The sequence below is a fragment of the Pygocentrus nattereri genome, chromosome 13 (genome assembly GCF_015220715.1).
Source record: "Pygocentrus nattereri isolate fPygNat1 chromosome 13, fPygNat1.pri, whole genome shotgun sequence".
Lineage (NCBI taxonomy): Eukaryota > Metazoa > Chordata > Actinopteri > Characiformes > Serrasalmidae > Pygocentrus > Pygocentrus nattereri.
Genome location: NC_051223.1, coordinates 12,378,432 through 12,397,863, shown reverse-complemented (window position 1 = coordinate 12,397,863; position 19,432 = coordinate 12,378,432). Strand labels below are relative to the sequence as shown.

Sequence of the window (19,432 nt, the reverse complement as noted above, 5' to 3'; positions counted from 1 at the left end):
AGTGAATTCAATTGGATTGGCATGAAAATACAGCCAGTGTATGGAGTCAAACTGGCATCAAAGGTAAGAGTGTTATTGATCAGTGATGAGGTGGGAACAAGTTGGCCTTTCTAACTTCAGCTGTCATGGTTACCTTTAAACACTCAATAATCCGACCATAATCGAATTTCTGCAGTTATCTGATTACTCAAATGGTCATGTAAACATCACACTCTGATCCAGAAATCTGATAAAGAGTTTGGATCTGAGCTCAGTAATCAGATTTCTCAGTGCTGTAAACTCTGATTTCTTTCTGTGTTTCTCAGTCTGATCATGTGTGAAAACAGACGGTGGTACCGGAAATAAGCGAGCAGCACCACCACAAGACGCAGCGAAACACTTTTGGAGCAGCACTGAAATTGAGCATGAAATGAAGGATTTAAATATTCTTCATCTTCTAGATGATGTATGCTCATTTCAGGTAAAGCAGCACAATGTGTAAGAAAGCCCTGGCATGAAGTTTACGTCACGTCTTCTTCTGTGAGTTTATTGGTTGATTTCAAAGCAATAATCTGATTACTGCCTGACTCATGTAGACACAATCTGATTTTCTGCAGTTATCGGATTATTAAGTGCATATAAACACACTCAGTGCCAGCTATACACTGGAGCCATGTAGTTCAGGCAGTACAGTTATCTTACAAATTCAGGCTGGGTGACTTTAAACATGATACAGCAGGTCTGATCTAATACTAAACCCAAAGAAAGCTTAGAAAACAACCTGGGACATCCCCAACTCTGATAGTGCACTGACTGTCTGTAGAACATTCAACAGAGGAAATATGTAAAGCTTCCCTTTAAGCCTGTTAAGCGATGAGCTGCTGCTGTTTATCGTATAGCTTCCTGTCCTCCGAACGTATTTATTTTTGCGCTGGAGACGAGGGGTGATCGTCCCACCACTCTCCCACGAGAAAGACTCGGCCTGACAATGACGGACCCCCATCCTCGTGAGAGAAGACGTTTTAAGCACCAGTGTAGAAGTCTTTGTGATAAGTTATCTGTGTGAGAGTCCGCACTGGTCCTGGAATAGTTCTCTGTCCATTCTCATTCGGAGCTAATCTGTGCTCAGACTCTGTGGTTGATGTCAGCCATTTGTGCGTTGACAGTCTGAAGCTGCTGGGATCTAGTTTTTCCATAATGTTTCAAACATGCAGCATTCAGCTAAATGGAGACTCCCTCGTTTTTCATCCTGATCAGGGCTGGGGATGCGTTGCACGTGCTGGGATAGAGGAATCCTGTGTGAATACAGGAACGGTCCCAGTTACACACATGCAGGACCTTTTTTAGGCTGGTGACACTTTCATGCTTAAAACCTACATGAAACTAAAAGGCAGTTGAATTGTATAATGTAAATGCAACCACTGCGACTATCGAAATTTCATGAAATGAGCTTCCTGTAAGAACCATCCAATCAAAATGCTAAGAGCACAAAGTGTGATCACAACAAACGAAGTACTTAAAACCACTCACTTCGCTGGATCAGTGAGCAAGAAAATGAAAAAGTTGTATGAAGAAAACTTTGTATCTCCATCTATTTTTGAAGTTTTTCAGTTTTTGATGGAAGACCCTTTACATTCTATGCAAATGTCATGATGAATGGACAAAAATAAATTACCCAAAATGACTTGGAAAGATGTCTGGTTCCATTGACTTACAGTCGAGTACGTTTTTCCTTCTCATGTAAAGTTAACATTTTGCATTTTGGAGATATGAGATTTTCTTTGTTTTCTTTGTGTATATATATATATATATATACACATATGTATATATATACACATATATATATACATGTGTATATATATATATACACATATATATACAATTATGCTATTTCTGCACATCACAACTGTATATTAACTAGATATCCTAAAGCTACTTTTTTGGCTAAATTAAAGCACACTTCTTCCTTTTGCTTTCACAGCTGTGTGAAGGTTTCACCCTGTAGAAGTCGCCTGTATGTGATGTGGATCAGGGGTGCACAACTCTGTCCAGCACTGCTCAGTGACTTACCTACTCCAACACATCTGATTACCCTCATCTGTTAATTGCTGGATTTAGTGGGTGTGTTTGATCAGGAGAACCACAAAACTGTGCTGGACACCCCCAGGACTGGAGTTCTGCACCCCTGATCTTATATAGGCTGATGTAGGTGCTAATAAAAAGAAATATGATCAAACAACCCCCTGAAATTCCACTCAAACAGTTACAGCTTTTCAAAAGTCCCTTCCACCTTCAACAGACATCATCAGGAGGGCATTCTTCCCTATAAAACAGAGTCTCACTCTACAGACACTGCCAGAGGAGAGTACCCATATGGAAAAACAAGCAAATTCCAATGGAAAAATAAGCATATTCCAATGGAAATTTATCAAATACAGTTTTACACAGTTGGCCAAGATGTATTTTTTAAATATATCTATAAATTGCATTTATCAGTTTGTGTGACTATCTGTGTTGAGTTGAGTGTAATGAAGGTTCCAGATGTAGCTAAACGTATCAACTGTGGTTTGACTTTACTTTACATTAACCACGTACATCTGCATTCAGACTCTCACACCCAATGTACTTCACATAAACACAATATCAGATCAGACCTGCATTTCACAGAGTATCAATACCTACAGCCCTTGCTTCTGTCCTGTTAAAGGACCATTAGATCAGATTTAACATGAAGAGACTGGAACACAAACTAATTTCTAAAGGAATCAGACAGTGAAGAGCATCAGACAGGATTCTGGAGATGTTCCTACACTTTCAGATGGAGCTGATAAACGTTCACAGTTATTTCTGTCTGAGTTAATATTTCACGACACGGTTTAAAATAAATGTGTTTTAAAATATATCAGGTTAAATGTGGTGAAATGTTCTGAAATGCATTTTAGTATTTGGGGTGTATTTCAGCCTTGACTGCAGTGAGTTTTAAATGTATTTCTAATGTATAAAAATGTCAATATATAATATATGTATATGTTAAATATATACGTCTGTGTACTTCCTCTGACCTCTCAGTAGTGTTTATGTGTTTACACTACAGTGACGATTGACCGAAAAGTGGAAACTGAGACGGAGGCTATAAAAGTTCTTCCCTTCCAAATGAGCTCAGGTTCGGGATCAGACTCGCACTGCGTTCCCACTGGAGTGCTGCAATTTCTCACACTGAGACACTAAATCTGGTGTCACTAAACAGATTCGTTTAAAGGGCCCATTGTGGAAAAAAACCCACCTGCCCTGCTTTTGTCAAGTTTGATTATGCATGTAAGCATAAGTGTTTCAAAATAGTCCCATACAAAAACAAACAGCAAAAGAAAGAGACTACAGCAGTTTAGCCCTGCCCATTCAGCCTACAGCAGTTAAGCTCCACCCATTCAGCCTATAGCAGTTTAGCTCCACCCATTCAGCCTACAGCAGTTTAGCCCCACCCATTCAGCCTATAGCAGTTTAGCTTCACCCATTCAGCCTACAGCAGTTTAGCCCAAACCATTCAGCTACAGCAGTTTAGCCCAACCCATTCAGCTACAGAAGTTTACTCCCGCCCATTCAGCCTACAGCAGTTTAGCCCCACCCATTCAGCCTACAGCAGTTTAGCTCCACCCATTCAGCCTACAGCAGTTTAGCCCCACCCATTCAGCTACAGCAGTTTAGCTCCACCCATTCACCTACAGCAGTTTAGCCCCAGCCATTCAGCTACAGCAGTTCTGCTGTAGTTATAATTCATGCAGTTTCATAGCGCTGATGTGTATCAGAACCTCCAATTATATATTCAAGATTAGTTCTAAGTGATGTAGCATTTGTGTCCTAAATCGTCTTAAATACTTGAATTATTTGAAAAAACACTCAAAAGAACAGCTGAACACATCTAATATGTATTTAATCACAACTGAAATGCATTTATCATGAGCTGTTTCAAAGAATATTGCATTAAAGTATATTTAAACTGTGAACATTAAAAATTTAATTTAATACACTTTTGAAAAACATTTCTCTACCACGATGTCAGAGCTACAGTCTGTAATCAAGATAAAATACAATTAATATGTATGCACAGAAATCAATAATGATTTCTTAATATCCACGGAACCTCCCCTAGAACTGATGTATCATCATGGTTCTAACAAAAGCTTATATTTCCAAAATATTCACGTTACAGGGTGACAAAGTTAACCATCTTAAGTTTGAATGGAAATGAATGGAGTGAGATTTGCTTCCAAGCAGTTCTATTGGTCCGTTCATCAGGAAATGTTGTAACATTTAAACTTAGCTTTAAAAGATTGAAGACTGTGTAAAAGACATAAAAGACTGGATGTCAAGTAACTTACTCTTACTTAACTCAGATAAAACAGAGGTCCTCCTTCTTGGTCCAAAAGCAGCTAGAAACAAACTGTCTGACTTAACACTCATGCCTTCTTAGATGACAAGGTGCTGGCTTACTACTGGTACCTGGAATTAATAAAGTTACATCAAGAGGGAGAGCTTTCTCATACAAAGCCCCCCAGCTCTGGAATAATCTTCCTGTTAATGTTGAGGAATCAGACACAGCCTCAGTTTTTAAGTCTAGGCTAAAAACCTACTTGTATAATCAAGCCTTTGATGATTAGTCTTCCCTGTCAGATCTAGACCTGACAGAGTCTCTGCTGCTCTGTTAACACAGTAATCTGTGGTCAGCCACTCTTTACAGAACTGACTGCATTTTTCTTTCCTTTCTTTGCTGAGCTGAATAGCTGCCCATCTTCTGCCTTGATCAGGTGCCACTGCTCACCAGCCTTCTGGACCGGTTTGACCACCACTGATCTTCTTGCTTTACAACGCTGTGCAATCCTCACCCTCAGATGCTGCTGCTGCATAACCATAAATTAATCAAGTTAACCACTACTTTTCTTTTCCCAGTTTGTACTATAATACTTTATATTAATAACGTTTGCTATCCAATGTCGACCATAGGAGGATGGGCTCCCCTTCTGAGTCTTGATTCCTCTCAAGGTTTCTTCCTCTTTAGGGAGTTTTTCCTTGCCACCGTTGCCGCTGGCTTGCTCATGGGGGCTTGGACCCGGATTTTCTTTTCTTTTCTTTCTGTAATACTGATTGCTCTATAAAGCCGCTTTGTGACAACATCTGTTGTAAAAAGCGCTATATAAATAAATTTTGCTTGCTTGCTTGCTAAAACTTTTTAGGAATTAATAAGATATTCAAATTTTGTGGAAAAAAGAAAAATGACAGGAAAGGAGATATAAGGCATTGAGGTTTTCTTATTAAGATGGCCTCAACCTTTTAAGCACTATACCTTGATAATGATGCTTCATAACAGTGTTATAATGGAACAAATGTCTGTCACTTTAGTTGAAAAGCCCTCACATCAATACAACATCATAAACCAGCTTATGCATGTGTTTTGAAGTCCCTATGTACTTAGCCTTCAGATGAAGTGTTTCAGAAAAACTCTAAATGAGGACGCTGATGTCCTGTCTGTTTGTGTCTCGTAAGTCATAGCCCTCAGTATCCCTCGTGCAGGTCATGCTGGCTGAGCTCTTGTGTGGACAGAGGAGAGTGCGGAAGTACCTGCGGAATGTCTCCGACAGGCAAGCATACAGGATGGGATTGGCACAGCTCCACGAGTAGGACAACAACACCGCGATCTCAAAGCCACGTGCGAAGGCAAGCATCATGTTTGTCCCGTACAGTGAGCAGAAGTTGAAGACGTAGAATGGCAGCCAGCACATGCCAAAGACCACAACAACGGCTACCACCATCTTGGTGACCTGCTTCTCCTGCCTCTGGCTCTCCTGCGTCGAGGAACTCCTGCCCCGCTGCCTGGCGCTCCTCAGGGTCATCACCAGAGCTGTGTAGAAGATGATCATTACCACGAAGGGCAGCACGAAGCCCAGCACAAAGGTGTAGACGAGGAACGTCATCCACCACTTGGCCATGAAGGTGTCGGCCATGCACAGGCCGTAGCTCACGGAGAAGTGAACTGCCATGGGCAGGACCAGAAGCAAGGAGAACAGCCATAGGAAAGCAGAGATAATCTTGGCCCGTTTCGGAGTTCTCCAGCAAGCGAAGCGAAGGGGATCCACCAGCGCCATGTAACGGTCCACGCTCATCACCGTGAGGCAGAACACACTGGTGAACTGGTTGATGCCATCCAGGACCATGACCAGCTTGCAGGCCAGGTCGCCAAAGATCCACTGGTTCTGGAAGTTCTGGAAGGCCACAAACGGGAGTCCCACCATAAACAGACCATCCGCCAAAGCCAGGTTGAAGATGTAGACAGTTGTGGCGGACGACATTTTATCCAGCTTGAGAATGGCAATGATGACCACTGAGTTCCCAGCCAATCCTACGATGCACACGGCCAGGTGGAGGACGGCCATGGTCACACTGAAGCCATTGATGGTTTGAGGAATCTCAAAGCTGTGAATGACCTTGGTGTCTAGGTCCAGAGTCGAGTCATTGCCGGAAAACATCATTTGTAAGGTCGTGTTCTCCATCCGCTGACCTCAGTGAACACTAAGAAACAAAAAGCAACCCAATTTCTTTTGTAAAGTATATTTACATCCTGAATGTTGGTGTCTTCTCTGGAATCAGGAGGAGTTGGCCTGCTGTAATCCTTCTTCCCATGTGATCCAGGTTTGGAAAAAGCAGTCCGCCTCAACAACTGCTGTCATTAAATGTTGGCTGTTCTCTTCTGAAGAAAGAGCCCAATGTCCCTCAAAGAATCAGCGTGAGGAGCTCTTATATATCTGCCAGGGAGCTCGTGTGTCTGAGAGGGAGAGAGCAGTGAGGCAGGGACAGCCTCATTCCATCTGAGCTGTTTATCTGATAATGGTCTCACTCCAATCCGCTGTCCTGTGGTTCACAGGGTGTCGTCTGTTACACTACTTTTTGTTTTCATAACTAAACATTTTCTTCTCAGAAGTGCTCTCCAAGCGCTTTCCCTCCACACTCCCTCCTCTCTCCTTCTCTCCTTTTCTTCCCTCCCTTCCTCCCACCTTCCCTCCCCTCCTCGCAGTTCAGTGGGGGGACAATATGAGACCATCAACCCCCAACTTCCTCCCGGGCCAACCACCTTCCATACACGTCTCTAGAGGATGAACTGGAGGACGCACTGGAGTGCTTTGACCCTTTCTGTTTCTCCATCGTCATGAAGCTCTGCCTGACGGCTTTTGTGTGGCAGTCAGGGGATCGTTTATCAAGCGGGAGGGCCGTAGATAAAAGAGCGTGAACAGTGAGTCATTACCTTAGCGCTGTTCCTCCTCATGCATTGCTGGAATGCCCCAGTCCCTCCCGGAGGCGCAGACTGGCACTGAACAAGCACAAGCTCTGAGGTCTCCCACCTCACAACGTTCAGATGCAAACAAAGTCATTCAAAGTGGTGTGATTGAGAAAATGAACAACTTACGGAGTTTTGTGAGTTTATATGGAATGTCGATGATGGTGAAATAGTGGGAAATCTGAAGCAATTGATTTTCTTTGCCACACAATACCCTGAAGACCTGTTTAGAATGGATTTTAAAAACACATTTTTGGCCAAATCCTCCTCAAATCTATCTTAAAACAAAGGTTCATCATAATCATTCATTACCATGTCATTTAATGACTTTCATTCACTGAAAGGCAGCATTACACCTACACTGCTGGAAATGAATGTTCTGTTCAGGACCATTTCTTGTTCATCTAGGTACAAACAGTGAAAATGTTCCCACAAAGCTCCAGCGGTGGTTTTAATGTCTGATTGTGAACATTAAATCAGTTTTTCCAGGTGAAAAGTTGGTATTTGTACCTTTTCATAACCGAATGTTTTAAAACAGAACAGTAGAATAAAAGCCTGGAGGTGAGGCAGGGTGTGTGGAGTCAGTACAGCTTAGAACATATCATTTCAGTGGATTATGGTTCAGTTATGTTTCCTGACTGAAGGTAATGAGATGGAGCCTTGAGGGTTCCACCCCAGTGACAGGAGGGGAACTGACCCAGTGACAGTTTAGGACCTTTATTTCTGAGAGTGCAGATGACTGGAATTTCATGACTTTGTAAAATCTTCTTCCCCAAAACATAAATTTTCACATTTCTTCTGTTCATTTTGATTATAATTTTCTGAAAGAACCATAAGTGGCTCTTCTAAGGGATTCTTACGGGTTCTTAATTTAAGGGTAATTTAAGGGTTCTTCCAACAACATTTACATTATTTGAAGATTCTTTAAATTTAATAAACTTTCCTCAAACAACAAACAACAAAATTGACATTTTAACAATAGCAGAACCATTTTTGGTGCTATACAGAACTATTTTCAAAGAGCTTCTATATAGAAACTTATACATCACATTCTCCATCAGTCTGAAGGCCTTTATTAAAGGACACTCAAAGAACCGTAATCTTTCAGTGTGCAGTGCTGACAGATGGAACCGACGAACTGGGTGGAGATGAGGTGGTGGGGTCTGCCAAAACGTCACGGGAAACTGAGGATAGAGAACTTATAGACTGGATAGAATTGGACGGGTGAAACATTTCAGACATGGCTCCCCCAAAGGTGTGAAATACTGGGAGTTCAGGGGTCCAGGATCCTGTTATTGACCCCTAAATGTCTAAAACTCTGAGGGATTCTTGAAAAAAAAAAATTACCTGTGCCTTCAGGTAAAACAGATATATATTCTAGACAGAAGCTTTTTATGCAGTACTTTCTCAGTATCACTGGTCCTCATGTGACCGTTTTTATGCCACTTTTGTTCTGTACACCTGCTGTGCAAGCTCCTCTACATGAGCATGGGAGGAACGGTACGATCACGGACGGAATGTTCTTCTGCAAGAATTCTCCTCTCTGTCTCTCAGTGACAGTAAATCTGGAAATGCATCTGATGTCCAAGCCTGTGACGTTAACAAGTCCCAGGCGGCTGGTTTTCTGTAGGTACCACTCCTTCCCTCTCCAATAAACTCTCCAATAAACCTGCAGTGGATGCTGCATTGGGTTTCACTGGAACCGGCTCTAGCTTTCTTGTGTTGGGGTCGACACGTGTCCTGGATTTTCCTGGAACACTCTGGATTTTGATAATTTGTTCTGGAAAAATTCCGTTCCTGGAAATATAATGACCCCAAATCCAGTCTGGTGATGAAGATCTGCTCAGGAGCTTCTGAGAGAACCTCCACATTTTACTCCTCTGATGGCCAGAATCACTCATCCTGAGAAGAAAAGGTCAATAAAAACATTTTTAAATGACTGCAGTACATTAGTTTATCATTACATTATACTGAGCTCTGAATGATTAATAACCTGAGAGAGAGAGAGAGAGAGAGAGAGAGAGAGAGAGAGAGAGAGATGGTCAGTCAAGTAGTGGTTCTAGAGGTTCTTTGGATCCGTGTGCTGACATTCCTGTCAATGTAAATCGACTCTATTTAATTTAATCTAAAACCAGTCTGACCACTGAAATGTGTAACACAGTGCTGGTCAGTAGTCAGTGATACAGTAGCTGAGGTGGTTTGTCTTGACAGACGAGCTGCTAATAAACACTGAGATGCGATTTAATGAGTTGAAACTCTGACGTGAAAAAAACATATGGGACGTTTTTTCCTGCCTTTTTTCAGCCGCCTCCTGTTGGAGAAGACCACCTGGAGGAGGAGATCTGAGACCCTGAATCCAGTGAAAGGTTTATGTGCTTCCCCATCATTGTGTTTGCGCTGCTGAAGAGCAGATTAAGGCGAGAGGAACGCACCCCTTTAAAGGTTGAGTAGTCAGAAGTGTTTTGGGGGGTGGGGGCCGGGGGATGGGGGGGGGGCAGGGGGGTTTGGGGGGACGGGGGGTTGGGCTCAGAGGTTATGGGGTTAAATTCCATCCATCAGTTCTAGACATTCTGCAGCGTACATGAAAACATACTGAACCCTCTGCTCTGCGCTCTCCCGTCAGTGGACAATCTCACTGAGCCCTGGAGCAGCGAGGCCTTCGGTCAGAGAGATGTTTCTGAGGAGCTTTTAACAAAAAGCTTTTACTGTGTTTTTAAAACACGTCACACTTTCCCTTCATCCTAAAATAATCCACCTTAAAACTACTGCAGCTCCCATAATCCAGCCCTCCAGCTGATATCCAACTGTAGGAATTTCACTGACATTTTTAAAATTCCCACATAATTAAGATTTTCAAATTCAAATGTAAACTGAGCCGTTCAGAGTCATTTGGTTTCTTGAGAAACTTACAGAGTCAGAACTGTTCACAGTGGTGGTGATAGGAACCAGATGTCCTCCTTTAAAAGCTCCTCACAGAAAGTTCCTACATGAAGTGGTTATGAATTAACTGCCTGATAACTGAGACGCTGTTTTATGATAGTTTAGCCAAGATTCTGTGACTACTGAACCTTTAAAAAGATGGTCCTTTAAAGGCTCTATAGTAAAAAAATTTGTTCTGTATAGAACCATTAACACTCAAAGAACCATTTGCATGATTAAAGGGTTCTTTGTGTCATTAAATACTTCTGATGGATGGACAATGTGTTGTACATGGCTCTATATAGGGTTCTGGTGTTGTTATGATGTCAGGATTATTACAGTAGGATAGCACTTTTTGGTGTTATATGGAACACTTTTCTAAAAGGTTCTATACTGAACCATCTAAAACACGTTCTCCATCAATCAGAATGGCAGTAGTTCTACTTAGAGCCGGGAACACCATGAACATGTAAGTATGATCAAATCACGGGGAGAAGAACCTCTGAAGAATCTTTTTCAGATGGTTCTACTGTATTAGAAATAAAGGTTCTGTCCAGGCCCATGTTCAATAAGGTACAAACAATGTAAATGTTCCCTGAAAGGTACAACAGTGGTTCTAAGGTCAAGTTGTGTCACAGAGAACGTGGTTTACAGTCGTGGTCTCGTTCAGAGAGCCTGTCTAACCTCGTCCAGCAGAGCAGAGGCCTTGGAGAACGTCCAGCTAACGCATTAATCTGCTGACCTTCTGCGCTGGCTGGACGAGCTCTTCCTCACTGCTTATCTTAAGTAAACATATGCGTTTGTTGTTGGAGGCGTAAAAACAACTCGGAGGTCGAGTGTTAAGGTTCAAAGACTGCTCGATCCAACAAGCACGCCTATCCATAACAATCTAGAACCACAATGACAGCACTTTAAATTCTCTGACTTTCAGTGGAGCCTGCAGAGCCGCGCCACCCTACACACACTGCGGTTCGCTTATGTGTGTGTGTGTGTAAGTCAGAGCGTTGATCTTACAGTCAGTCCTTGGAATTGTGTTGAACTGATCCCAGATCAGCCAATCCACTCACAGCGGATCCAGCGCGAGCCTTCCTTAACCAACAGGATGTCGCGAGGGGCGGGGCTTGTGCCGCTGTGAGACACGTGTACAGGGAAGCAGGAAGTAAACAGTGCGGATCTCGGGGGTTCCTGTCTTCACAGTAAGTGCGGCGGATTTTTCACATTAAATGAATTAAAATGGGTTTCGAGGCGGTTTTTACTGCCAGCTCTGAGACACCCGGAGCTCCTGGCTCTGAGAGCGGTCACAGCCTGGGGACTGATCAGGTCAGCAGGTTCTGCAGGTTCTCTAGGTCCTTGAGAACAGACGAGATCATTTACAGGCTGGAACCTTTAAGGGTTCGGTTCTGGAGGCTGTGTGTTTTCCTCGTGTCCGGGGGTCGTAAAGGAGTCCGTAAAGCCGAGGAGGCTCAGTTAGAGGGGGTATGATGAGAATTTTGCTCGGTCAGCTCGGTTGCAGTTTCAGCCTTAGCTAGAACGAGAACTGTTCCTGTAAGAAAAGTGGAACGGGCCTTTTATTCCAGTTTTCCGTTCCACCTTAAATGTTCCAGCAATTGCATTCTGGCGCCCGTGGCTGCTGCAGAAGTTAAGGTGGAACGGAATATTCCAGAAGAAGGAGCTCTAACTTCTTAGAAAAGGCTGTTTTTCACTTTAGCGACACATTTTTACACCATTTACAGTAATTTAATAACCTGTTTAACACACGCGGAGCCCCGAGCACCCCTGAACACCCCCGAGCATCTCCTGAACACCCCCGAGTCCCTGACTCGCTAATAAGGCAGTTCTGTTAAATATGGTCACTATTTTGAAGCCACGTGTTAAGTTTCTCATAAATCATAGCCTCAGTTTGTTCATTTGTGGCCTCAATGTAATAAATGGGGGCCTTGATTTAGCAACACGTGGCCTCAATTTTTTTACTTGTTTGCCTCAGTATATTAATATAGGAAGTCATCGCCTCAATGTATTAGCATAGTAAGTTGTGGCCTCAATGTAGTAAATTCTGTTCTCAATTTATTAAATTGTGGCCTCATTACATTTATGACATTTGCCCGACGCTCTTATCCAGAGTGACTTGCAGTTTGATCAATTTACACAGGGAGGTGAAGTTGGTGCTAGGAGTCTTGCCCAAGGACTCTTATTGGTATAATGTAGAGTGTTTACCCAGGCAGGGGAATGAACCCCAGTCTACAGTGTAGAAGGCAGACTAACCAATCACATATGAGTGAGATGATCATTATATCAATGTGTGCCTTCAATATATTAATACAGGAAATTGTGGCCTCACAATATTCATTTGTGGGCTTAATATAGTAAACGGTTGCATCAATATTTTAAATTGTGGCTTTAATGTAGTAAATTGTGGCCATGTCTTATTAAAACAATAATCATGTTATTGCAGGGCCTCAGTAAAGACAGGACAGGTTCATTCTTTTGCAGTAATGAACGTGTGAGTGGGACGAACATGTGAGTGAGATGAACGTGTGAATGAGATGAACAAGATGAATGTGTGAGTGAGATTAACATGTAAATGAGATGAACGTGTGAATGAGATAACTGTGTGAGTGAGAAGAACGTGTAAATGAGATGAACGAGATGACTGTGTGAGTGAGATGAACGTATGAGTGAGATGAACATCCTCGTACCAGCAGAGAGAGATCTGAGTCCAGACCTGCTCAGTGCGTGAGCAGGATGAACACACCCCTGTTTGCTTTGTGTAAATTACTGAACAAACTTCACATCCTGCTCCTCTTCATCCCTTTCTTGTTTCTCTTCATCCCGTTCCTGCTCCTCTTCATCTCTTCTGCTCTTCATCCCTTTCCTGCTCCTCTTCATCCCTTTCTTGCTCCTCTTCATCTCTTTCCTTCTCCTCTTCATCCCTTTCCTGCTCCTCTTCATCTCTTTCCCGCTCCTCTTCATGTCTTTCCCGCTGCTCTTCATTCCTTTTCTGCTCCTCTTCATCTCTTTCCTTCTCCTCTTCATCTCTTTCCTTCTTTCTCCTCTTCATCCCTTTCCTGCTCCTCTTCAACTCTTTCCTGCTCCTTTTCATCTCTTTCGCTTTCTTGTCCATGTACCAGGCTGGGCGCCATGCTTCCTGATCGCAGTCCTGTGGTCCAGGCCCTGCTGGGCACTCTGTTCACCTGGGGGCTGACCGCTGCAGGGGCTGCGCTGGTCTTCGTCTTCTCTGGCGGACAGGTAGGTCTGGAGGGGAGAACAGCTGTGTGGCTGATTTGATTGTGAGAATGTAAAGAAATGCGTTTAAAGGGAAATTCCACCCATCTTTCAAAAGTACTGCATCACTGAAAGGCTGTGATGTGAGCAAAGCCAGTCAGAGCTGTTTGATGTGAGCTGCTTTGTTCCCAAGTCCAGCAGGGTGAGAGTATCATTTTAAAAGTTTTAAAGTTTTTCCCTGTGGTCTTTGGTTTCAGTGAATCTTAATGGTCCATTAATAGTTCTGAAAAATAATAGTTTTAGTTTTTAGGATTATGGTAAAATTAAAACATCAGTAGTCTGAGCTCAGCTCGGCTTAAAGACGGCTGGACACAGAAATACACATCTAAACCCTCATTCACTGAAAAAAACGTTTTCCTCGTTAATTCCGATTAGGTAGTTTTGTGGACCTCTCCATGGATCACCACCTTATCGTGGTGGAGGGGTTTGCATGCTTGAATGATCCTAGGAGCTATGTTGTCTGGAGCAAAAGCTCCTGGTAGGGTCTCCTGGCAAACTGGTCCTAGGTGATAGGTCAGACAAAGTGTGATCCATAATAACCCTTATGAAAAGACAAGAACAGGATTTGTGTACCCTGCCCGGAACAGGTTTACCGGGGCCCCACCCTGGAGCCAGGCCTGGGGAAGGGGCTCGCCAGCGAGCGTCTGGTGGCCGGGCATTTACTCATGGTGCCCGGCCGGGCCCAGCCCGAAGGAGTTACATGAGTCCCCCCTCCCATCGACCCACCACCAATGGGAGGGGCAGTAGTAGGGGTTCGGTGCTTTGTGGATCGGGCAGTGTCCGAAGGCGTGGGCCTTGGCGTTCTGATCCTTGGTTGCTGAAACTGGCTTTTGGAACTTGGAACGTTACCTCACTGGCGGGGAAGGAGCCTGAGTTGGTGCGCGAGGTTGAGAGATACCGGCTAGATATAGTCGGGCTCACCTCAACACACAGCTTGGGCTCTGGGTCCAATCTCCTTGAGAGGGGCTGGACTTTATTGTTTTCTGGAGTTGCCCATGGTGAGAGGCGGTGGGCAGGTGTGGGCTTTCTCGTAGCCCCTCGACTCGGCGCCTGTATGTTGGGGTTTTCTCCGGTGGATGAGAGGGTAGCTTCCCTACGCCTTCGGGTTGGGGAACGGGTCCTGACTGCTGTCTGTGCTTATGCACCGAACAGCAGTTCAGAGTACCCAGCCTTCTTAGAGTCCTTGGAAAGGGTGCTTGAAAGTGCTCCTCCTGGACTCTATTGTCCTACTGGGGGACACGTGGGCAATGACAGTGAGACCTGGGGGGGTGTGATTGGGAGGAATGGCCTCTCTGATCTGAACACGAGTGGTGTTCAGTTTTTGGACTTCTGTGCAAACCACAGTTTGTCCATCACGAACACCATGTTTGAACACAAGGATGTCCATAAGTGCACATGGCACCAGGACACCCTAGGCCGCAGTTCAATGATTAACTTTGTAGTCGTGTCATCGGACTTGGTAGTTGGTGCCTGTCGGGGCGGTAATCCTCGAACCCGGTGGTGGACACCCCAGGTGAGAGATGCCGTCAAGCTGAAGAAGGAGTCCTACCGGGCATGGTTGGCCTGTGGGACACCAGAGGCAGCTGGCAGGTATCGACAGGCCAAGCGATCTGTGGCTTCAGTCGTCGCCAAGGCAAAAACCCGTGTATGGGAGGAGCCTTGGAAAGTGACTTTAAGTCGGCTCCGAAAAGATTCTGGCAAACCTTCAGGCGACTCAGAAGGGGAAAGCAGTGTGCTACTAGCACTGTATATAGTGGAGATGGTGTGCTGCTGACTTCGACTGAAGACGTCATTGGGCGGTGGAAGGAATACTTTGAGGACCTTCTCAATCCCACCGACACGTTCTCCAGTGAGGAGGCAGAGTCTGGGGACATGGGAATAGGCTTGTCCATTACTGAGGCCGAAGTCGCTAAGGTAGTTAAGAAGCTCCTTGGTGGCAAGGCTCCAGGGGTGGATGAGATCCGCCCTGAGTTCCTCAAGGCTCTGGATGTTGTGGGGCTGTCTTGGCTGACACGCCTTTAAAACATTGCGTGGACATCGGGGGCGGTGCCACTGGATTGGCAGACTGGGGTGGTGGTGCCTCTTTTTAAAAAAGGGGACCGGAGGGTGTGTTCCAATTACAGGGGAATCACACTCCTCAGCCTCCCTGGTAAGGTCTATGCAGGGGTGCTGGAGAAGAGAGTCCGGCTTATGGTTGAACTTCGGATCCAGGAGGAGCAGTGCGGGTTCTGTCCTGGTCGTGGAACACTGGACCAACTCTTCACCCTCTCCAGGATTCTCATGGGAGTTTGCCCAACCGGTCCACATGTGCTTTGTGGATCTGGAGAAGGCATTCGACTGTGTTCCCCGGGGTATTCTGTGGGAGGTGCTTCGGGAGTATGGGGTACATGGCTCTTTGCTACGAGCCATTCAGGCCCTGTACAAACAAAGCAGGAGTTTGGTTCGCATGGCTGGCAGTAAGTCAGACTCGTTCCCAGTGAGAGTTGGACTCTGTCAGGGCTGCCCTTTGTCACCGATTCTATTCATAATTTTTATGGATAGAATTTCTAGGCGCAGTCATGCGATGGAGGGTTTCCGGTTTGGTGACCTCAGGGTCACATCGCTGCTGTTTGCAGATGATGTGGTCCTATTGGGGACATCAGGCCGCGAACTTCAGCTTTCACTGGATCGGTTTGCAGCCGAGTGTGAAGCGGCCGGGATGAGAATCAGTACATCCAAATCCGAGACCATGGTTCTCAGACGGAAAAGGATGGAGAGCCCTCTCTGGGTCGGGGATAGGCTCTTGCCTCAAGTGGAGGAGTTTAAGTATCTCGGGGTCTTGTTCACGAGTGATGGTACAAGGGAGCGGGAGATTGACAGGCGGATTGGTGCTGGGTCAGCAGTGATGCAGGCTCTTTACCGGTCTGTTGTGGTAAAGAAAGAGCTGAGCCATAAGGCAAGGCTCTCGATTTACCGGTCGATCTACGTTCCCACCCTCACCTATGGTCATGAGCTTTGGGTAATGACCGAAAGAATAAGATCGCGAATACAAGCGGCTGAAATGAGTTTCCTCCGCAGGGTGTCTGGACTCTCCCTTAGAGATAGGGTGAGAAGTTCAGTCATCCGGGAGGGACTCGGAGTACAGCCGCTGCTTCTTCACATCGAGAGGAGTCAGCTGAGGTGGTTCGGGCATCTGGTTAGGATGCCTCCTGGACGTTAATGAGCGTTTCTTTCACTCTTAATTTATTGTTAGTAATAGTTTTAGTTATAACTCTGGTTCACAGTGTCAGTGATAGGAACCAGACGTCCAGCTCTAACATATCATTTAAAAATCAATTTATGCAGGGAGCTGTGGGGTTTTAGTCAAATTTTCCACGATTTTCCATAATAACATTCCATATGAACTGAGAAGACAAGTTCACTGGTGGTCCTGGGTGGTAAATAAAGGAGGCAGTTCTGGTCCTAAAACCTGATGTGCTCTGTAAGGTACTCAGTGCACCTCACTGCCTCACAACCTCACTGAACTCTCTACTGCACTACAAACACTCTTTCACTCCCTCCAGGAAACACACAATGCTTTGATTCTTCAGTTACTGATGGATTTATTCTCTCCTTTGTGCTTGCGCTTTACTCTCCTTTAATCCACCGTCAAACTGTTCCAATATATAATGAACAGAACTACACATTCATATTCAAGCATACAAAAAAAAAAAAAATGTAAAATGTGTACGTATCAACAGCATTATTAAACATACCTCGCTGGCTGCACACAACCAAGAGGGAATGAATTTTCTTGCAACACGAATCACCAAACAGGTGACGTAATGTCAATTTTAACAGCCTTTTTGCTCTCTTTAGCTTTAGCAGGATGTCTGAACTTCCCGACTTGCATGTCTCAATAATCCGTGCGCAACACGGTTTGCAACTAGTTCCTTCTCATATAATGCAACTCAAATAAGTACATTCAAGATAGAAATAAATATTTTAACACAAAGTATCAAATCAAATGACAAAAATATTTATGGCAGTTAAACATTCGGTGCTGTGAATGAATGTTTGTGTTGCTCATGTGAACCACTGACAGATGAAGGAGAACCGGGTTCTATTTAAACGGAGAGACTGACAATTTATTTGATTAACAACTAGGCTGAAAGACAGCAGAGTCAACAGGCTGACAGGCCAACAGCTCATCTGTATTCAGCGTTAGGCTTTAAATGAAGCTTTTACTGAGAGATTTACTGTGAAACTGAAAAAATGAAAAGTGAAGCCTGCGAAGATCCACGTGTGGCACAGGCAGTTGCACTGAGGCACTAACGGAGGTAATTTGTTGAGCAAGAACTGCTTAAACTAATATGTTGTGATAGTTTAATTAGTTAATGACAAAAAGTTAAAGTCACTGCAATACACAGCCTTTTCTAGCAGGTATTGGTTGCTTGCTAACAACAGTATATCGCCGTTGCTGTAAGAAAACCTTGTATCTCCATTTTTGACGTTTTTCAGTTTTTGACATCATTTAAAACCGCCTGTTGTTCTTTACATTGTTTGTAAATTTCATGATTAACAGACTAAAAGAAACAGCCCAAAATAACCTGGAAAAAATCCCGGTTCCATTGACTTCCATTAAAAGTACAGTAAGTTTTTCCCTTCTCCTGTAAAGTTACCATTTTGGAGATACAAGGTTTTCTTCCCACAACAGCGATATGATAAACAAACTACATTCCTTTGTGAACAAGTTGATTTGTGCTATTTTTATTGATTACAATTTTAATTTTGGGTGTATTTTATCATATTTTCCTGTCACTACTGCTGTAAAGATCTCTGAGTCTCTGAAATTAATAATTTCATGTCAAACCACTCTGAACGACTCTGCTTATATCTCACACACTGAATTATGGGAGAAACGTGTAGAATTGATAAGCAGGCGGTTGATTGGTTGCTGATGTTACAATATTGATTTTTTTTTCTGGTATTTGACAAGTTAAAACAAACAAAGTAGCCACATTTTAAAAATATTGTCAAAAACAATGAATCCACTTCTTTGTCTTCAGTGTTTTATGTACTGTGCTGCACTAAATTCAGTCCAACAGGTCAAACTATTCTCTCTTTTTAATCAGACATGCTGATAATATGCTCTCAGTACATACTGTACATTCTGACGTCCAGCGATAGTGAGGGATGTTGTCTTATTGCTACAGGTGAGGTATAAAGCTACTGTATTTCAGTAGAAGGATGTGTTGGTGGCTGTAAGTTATATTTTAGCCTGGAGGCCTTTTTATTTAAAGAACCAACAGGTGCAGCTTCATCGTCTTTGACAGACCATTTGTGTTCATAGGCTTCGGCAGGCTCGGCATGGTGAAGGTGCAGAACGTAAACATACACTAAACAACACATTCAGCCAGGTCTGCAGATCTCATTATATCACAGCAGGAAACTGTCCAGGGTAGCTTTATCTCAGACCCTCACCTAGCCGGTACTTACACTCATTGGCCACAATATCAGAAACATGTACCACATATAGTCAGCGCACAGTTGTTGGCACCCTTGGTGAAGATGAAGGGAAAAGATAATTAAAAATGTCTTTGTTGTTAATTTGATCAATTCCATGCTGAGAAGTTGAAAACAGTTTTAGTCTAAAAACATTTACAATTATTGGCACCCCTGCCTTTAGTACTTTGTGCAGTTTCTGCTTGTTGGCATAACCAGGGTGGATTTAATGAAATGAAAGTAATAAACCTTAAGAGTAAATAAAACCATTGGAATATAAAATAAATCATGAACAACTAGAGAATTGTGTTGAAATGAAAAATGTAAAGTGCCTGGATTTTCCAAAGAGCCGGTATCTGCGGCATTCATAATCAAAACATTTGTGTAACCTCCTACTGTACATCCTAACAAGGTTTCCAGGGTCTTTGGAGGAAAAAACTGACCCAAAATGTCATGGATTCTCAC

General features: G+C 43.7%; 2 protein-coding genes across 3 annotated transcripts in view; one reads left to right on the top strand and one right to left on the bottom strand.

Moving 5' to 3' along the window:
• Positions 1 to 5,346: 5,346 nt before the first annotated feature.
• Positions 5,347 to 6,904, bottom strand: LOC108437319 (somatostatin receptor type 5). Its single transcript, XM_017714347.1, has one exon. The coding sequence runs from the start codon at positions 6,519 to 6,521 to the stop codon at positions 5,475 to 5,477; it is 1,047 nt and encodes a 348-aa protein (XP_017569836.1). The 5' UTR covers positions 6,522 to 6,904; the 3' UTR covers positions 5,347 to 5,474.
• A 4,368-nt stretch (positions 6,905 to 11,272) lies between these two features.
• The window catches only part of LOC108437321 (zinc transporter ZIP11), a 162,181-nt gene continuing 154,021 nt past the window's right edge, over positions 11,273 to 19,432 (top strand). Inside the window, exons 1-2 of one of the 2 annotated variants that reach the window (XM_017714349.2) lie at positions 11,273 to 11,418; positions 13,351 to 13,468. In XM_017714349.2, coding sequence (XP_017569838.1) covers positions 13,361 to 13,468 — 108 coding nt within the window. In that variant the 5' untranslated portion in view covers positions 11,273 to 11,418; positions 13,351 to 13,360. The remainder of the gene's footprint in view (positions 11,419 to 13,350; positions 13,469 to 19,432) is intronic. The other variant, XM_017714348.2, reaches the window with a different exon arrangement.

Coding starts and splice junctions, on each gene's coding strand:
- LOC108437319 (XM_017714347.1), bottom strand. CDS start 6,521: ATGGAGAACACGACCTTACAAATGATGTTTTCCGGCAATGACTCGACT.